The 5241-nt window shown below is 51.5% G+C and overlaps 1 protein-coding gene across 1 annotated transcript; it reads left to right on the forward strand.

The window, feature by feature from the left end:
- The first annotated feature begins 2229 nt into the window (after positions 1 to 2229).
- Positions 2230 to 4923, forward strand: LOC34618739. Its single transcript, XM_026335287.1, has 3 exons — positions 2230 to 2532; positions 3355 to 4581; positions 4819 to 4923. The coding sequence occupies exons 1-3, from the start codon at positions 2230 to 2232 to the stop codon at positions 4921 to 4923; spliced, it is 1635 nt and encodes a 544-aa protein (XP_026191072.1).
- The last annotated feature ends 318 nt before the right edge of the window (positions 4924 to 5241 follow it).

A 5241-nucleotide genomic window follows, 5' to 3' on the forward strand; every position in this document is an offset into this window, starting at 1 on the left:
GCACAGCTGTCTGCCGAGGTCAGCTAAACAGCAAGCTTCGATAGAATTAGAGATGCTGGAGGAGAGATTTCGATCAATACATCGGTATATCGAGAAGTGTGGAACTTAGGTACCCACAAACCTCAGAGCAGACGAACAACTTCTTTATCAGTGAGTTATCTCAGTGCTAGCTGAAGTGCTGTGTCAAGCGGTTTCTGCATGGCAGTGCCTGATTCTCATAGAGCTGATCGCTGGGGCATAAAATGGTAAGGCGTTTGAGGCTACAGGAGCCAATTACAGTAGCGCCTTCGTCTTTTCCTGCAGAGCAAGGGCCAAATCGGGCTTCAAAACTCATGTATTAGGGGACTGCCAGCTGGCTCTAGTCTACAGCGTAAGGTGAGTTCGCGAATAAGCCAGAGGAAGCTCGTGCTTTAGTGAAGCCCCAGAGAAGCCTCCCAAGAACACACCCGGCTGTATTTAAAAAAACTGAGACATGTAATCAGGAGCTGCAGGCACAGTCCGACAATAGAACCATGTGTATTTTAGAGCAGCTGCCGGTGGATGCCTTCTGGAGTTGTAAATACCCTACCTGAGCTGATGCGATCGGCGTATCCAATTGTTTATCAGACTTTCAGGGGGGCTGAATGGCACTCTACAGGGGCAATGTCTCTGTCTTGAGGGGGAAAAGTTTAAAGGCACCTACAGCGCCTAGCATGTGCTTCAGCTGTTACGGGTCTGCGCGTTGCTGCACCCTCGAAGCACTCCAAGCATTCACAGCCAGTTGCAAATAGCACCTAGCACACATGCAGGAATTGTGTCTTTTTGCATCGAGATCATGTTACTTTGCAGCAAATACGATGTACAAGCGGCTAGACCAGTGATTCAATTCTTTTGCTAGTTTCACATTAAAAGTATTGTGTAATAGAACGTCTTGAAGTTTAGTTTACCCCTCTACAATTATAGCGCCTTTCAGGCTAAAGCAGAGCGTCTACATACCTCGACAAACTGCCGATCCGTGTTTACTGTCATTATTTTCAAATGCTTTAAATTGTTACTGAGTGTAGCTTTTGCTTTACATTTTGTGGTTCGTGTCCCTTTTCTAGTGTACTAAGTAAAATCTTGTATGTTGGGAGTGACTAAGGCGACATATGCCGTGGCAAAAAAGCTTTCCTCAAGTTTCTAGTGCTCCAAATCGGTCGCCGCAGAAGGACCGTTAAAAAGGAGGGGTAAGACGTCCCTCAAAGCGAGGTTGTTCCTTGAAATGATGAATCGGCTCTGCAAGTTGCAGAGAGCATTTTAGCAGCTAGGAACTTCTAGCGAGGAGCTGTTGCTGTACCGTCTGATTCAAAGTAGTTTGTGACATTGATCTATGCCATGCAGGAGAGGTTCTTATTTGAAACAAGTGTTCACTAGCCTTTCTTCACCCCCCACCGTCTTTCCAGATAAGATGTCATGGGCTAAATATGTTGAGGATGCGTCTAGCCATCACAAGGCTATGTGACCAATCGCTCTTTTAGAGGACTAGCAACCAATGCAAGCGTAACCGAAGAGGTAACCAGAAGGCTGTTATGTGGGGTGTCCTCGACACTTAATACCCATTGTCTCGGGGGAGGAAAGGATATTTGGAAGGCCCAAAGGCAGCGATTCGGCCTTATAGATAAAGCCTGAGCAGCTAATAAAAAGGAAGCAGCTTTTACACTCCGACAACCTAAAAGAAGGCGACTATTTTTCAATGTTTCACAAATGGTTTCGGGTGGCCTGGACGTCGGCCGACCGTCCATAACGCAAGATGCAAGGGCCTCTGATGGTGGATTTGACTATACTTTACTGTGTTCTGCCTAAAATTTGGAGACATAGAATTATAAATGGGATTATTCTTTAATTATGAATGTATTCTGGCCCCCACAGTTTTACAGGGACCCTTGGGGAACAGCAGCTGACAGCCAGCGCCGACAGACCGGCGGCCTCTCTCCGCCGCTTTTAGCTGTGCAAAGGGTTTGGAGGCAAGGGGGTCCATGTGTCGCTTCAAGATATAAATTAGTGTCACCACAGTTAAAAATGGTTTGCAGTAGCAGACCTTTCGCATGCAATACCCATTTTTGTCTTTTATTTGCCCATACACCGCAGCACCCCCGCCAGTCTTCGTGCTGTCTGTACAGCCCAGACCACTGTTGCTGCTGTCACACCTTATAGAGGGCCCAGATCAGTATAGTTTTCCTTTCCCTATATCTTGTCTTTTTTCTTTTTAAAATGGGAGACATAGCTCCGGCGCCAGAGCCCCGAACCTTGATAGAAGGTAGCGGCAGTGGTTCTGAGTCTACCCACCAGCAACCGCAAGAAGAATCGGCCTCCACGAGCCAGCCAGCTGTCACTTCCTCTACTTTGCCCCTAAACCCGCGCAAGGCCCTTCCTCTGGCCGTCCTTGGCTCCCCCTCTGGCGAAGAAGGAAACTGCTACTGCAAAATCCTGGTAACAAACCAACTGGCAGGGATAATCATTGGACAGGCAGGCCATGAAATTCGCACCCTGAAGAACATCACTGGCGCTAAAATTGTGAGCGCTTTGCACTTTGGAACCTACTTGTCTTGCCATTAGCACTCTAGGGGACCCTTCCTGCGCTCGCTAAGCTTCTTTTGGCCAGCACTAAGGGCTTTCGTGCAACGGTTTATCCAATCTCCTCTCTGGTTTTCTTTAAGTGCGCATATCCCTCATCACCCATGCTCTTATCCCTCATCACCCGTGCTCTTTAGTATGTGCAGATGACGTGCTGGATCCCGCTTCTCCCCGTTCCGTGATTTTTCTCTAGGCCTGTGTTCAGTTTTATAACTGGTCATGCCTGCCCCATAGTTCACGTGCATAAGACTTGCCACATGGCGGCATCTACGTGTTTCACGTTCCCTAACTGCTGCAAGGAACGCCTTTGTGCAGCTTGATGGGATTTCGTCCATCGAATTACACTATACATGGCTGGGTCGCTCATGGCATCGTGCGTGCGTCCATGTGGGAGTACTCTAGCCACAACTTTTCCCTAAAGGTGTGGATACTGATCGAAGCTGTGTTTCGTAGTTGCACGTAGATAAGAGTGCCTTTGTTTCGGCGAAACGTAACTTCTAACAGCCATAGCGATGGGATCACGCTACGTGGCCGAGTGCCTCTCAACCAACACTTCGTCAGGGGAAGAGCTGGCTGCGTGTTGGAATTTTTTCTTCATGAGCAGGAAGCTCACAATTCCACTTTGAGCCTTTTTCGCCGGCGAACGGCCTTGCGTGCATCGCGCGCTTGCCGCCCTCCTTAGCACTCCCTAGGGTCCCCTCTCCCTCCTCTGCAAACTCCCTCCAACCACCCCACTTTTCGTGTCGAGCGCTTTTTTCTCAGGTTCTTTCACCACACGGCATGTACTTCCCGGGAACGACGGAGCGCATTGCAGCAGTAGAGGGGCCAGAGCAGGCAGTCTTTCACGTCTTAGATTGGATCCTGGAGAAGATGGCTGCAGTGGAAGCCCTCTCTGTTTTCCCCGACACTGCAGCCTCGCAACCCACTGTACCCCCCCCGCTCCCCTACGCACACAATAGCCACCTGCAGCAGCAGCAGCAGCCGCAGCTGCTGCCGCTCTGGGCTCCACGCTCATCCTCAGTGCGCATCTGCGTTCCGCGAGCAGTAGTGGGCTCCCTGATCGGCAAGAACGGCGGCTACATTCAGTCTCTGCGAGTGGCTACGGGGGCGTCCATCAACATTTCTCCCCTCTTCGTAACTGCGGAGGAGGCGTGCGCCGAGAGAATCGTCTCAGTCGAGTCTAGGAGGCGTCCAAGTCTCAAGACAGCAGCCTTCACGCTCATCAGGAAGATCAACGAGCACCCCGAGCGTTCCTCGTGCAGACACGTTTGCTACTTCAGGAAGCATTCCTTTGACTCCCCCCTTGCGGAGCCGCTTGCGGCTTCAGCTGCCGCAGCGGCAAGCGGCGCAGCCAAACCCTTGAGCGACTTCAAGTTCGTGCGCCAGCAGCATCAGCACGACGAACAGCTCCAGCAGCTGCAGCGGCAACTCGAACAACACCAATCAGAAGCCAGCCGCAGAAGAACTGTCTCGCTGGTCATGGGTTCTGCCAGGCCGTCTGCGCTCTTGAACATGAAGGATTTAGTCGTTCTCGACGGCACCAACAACTGCGGCAACAGCTCAGCTCAAAGTAGTAGTGGCATTGGAACGGCTTCAGGAGCGGAAGAGCACTTCGCTTCCGCCTTCAAACGCTTCTGCGAGGCGAGAGCTGCAACAACAAAGCCAGAAGAGGCCTGCGCACCAGCTGTACGGACAGCAGCGAGACTTGTTCAAATGCCGTCGGCGCCTGGTTCAGCTTCCGCACCTGGCCAGAAAGCCTCCACCCATCTCGGCAGCGCACTGCGCACAGTGACTGTTCAAGTGACAGCAGCAACTGCGGAAGCTGCAGAAGCTGCTGCAGCGGCTGCGGGCAAGGGGGGGGGTTCTCCGTGGGATCTTTCAAGGTGCAGCACTGCCATTGGCAGCTCGGACCGGCTTCCCCCCATCACAGAAGACATCAGCACCGGCACCACCCCAGTAACCAATGGAAAGGACCCTACCCAGCATCAGGCAGTGGCGTCGCAGCACGCGCAACAGGATGTGGAGCAGGAGACGCGAAAATTCGAGCAGCACGAATTGGAGAAGGGGTTGCAGCAGGAGCTGCGTGAAGAGCTGCAACAAGAACTGCAGCAAGAGCTCAAGCAGGAACAAAACCTGCATGAAGGTTTAGAAAGGGAACTTCAGGAGCTCCAAAGAAAGCTGCAAAAGAAACTGCAAGAACAACAGGAACTGCTGCAAAAGCAGCGCGAGCTACAGCAGCCGCGACAGCAGCACCACCAGCCCAGCTTTGCCATCCTATTCCTTATCGCAGCACTGCTGGCAGCTATTCTGCGTGTCGTTTTTCGTTCCTGATTGAGCGCGTTGAATACACTGCTATTTTTGGTTGCCGCAGAGCAACAGCAGCAGCGAAAGAGCACATTGCTTTTGCTCAGATCCAGCTGGTTACTAGTTCATCTTCCCCCTCTTCCATATGTTGACGCAACATGACCACGCATACACACACCCAATAGGTAATATCTTTTCTGCCTGCATATCGCATCGTCAGCAGCAGGGGCGGCAGTGGAGGCATCAGCAGGCATATTATGGCTCTTGATGTTGAGGCTGTTCTGCTCTTTTTTCGCAAATTATCGCTGCTGCCTGAAGAAGCCCCTCCGTCAAATAATCTGTTTG

Source organism: Cyclospora cayetanensis, unplaced genomic scaffold (genome assembly GCF_002999335.1).
Source record: "Cyclospora cayetanensis isolate NF1_C8 unplaced genomic scaffold, CcayRef3 CcayRef3_contig_64, whole genome shotgun sequence".
Classification (NCBI taxonomy): Eukaryota; Apicomplexa; class Conoidasida; order Eucoccidiorida; family Eimeriidae; genus Cyclospora; species Cyclospora cayetanensis.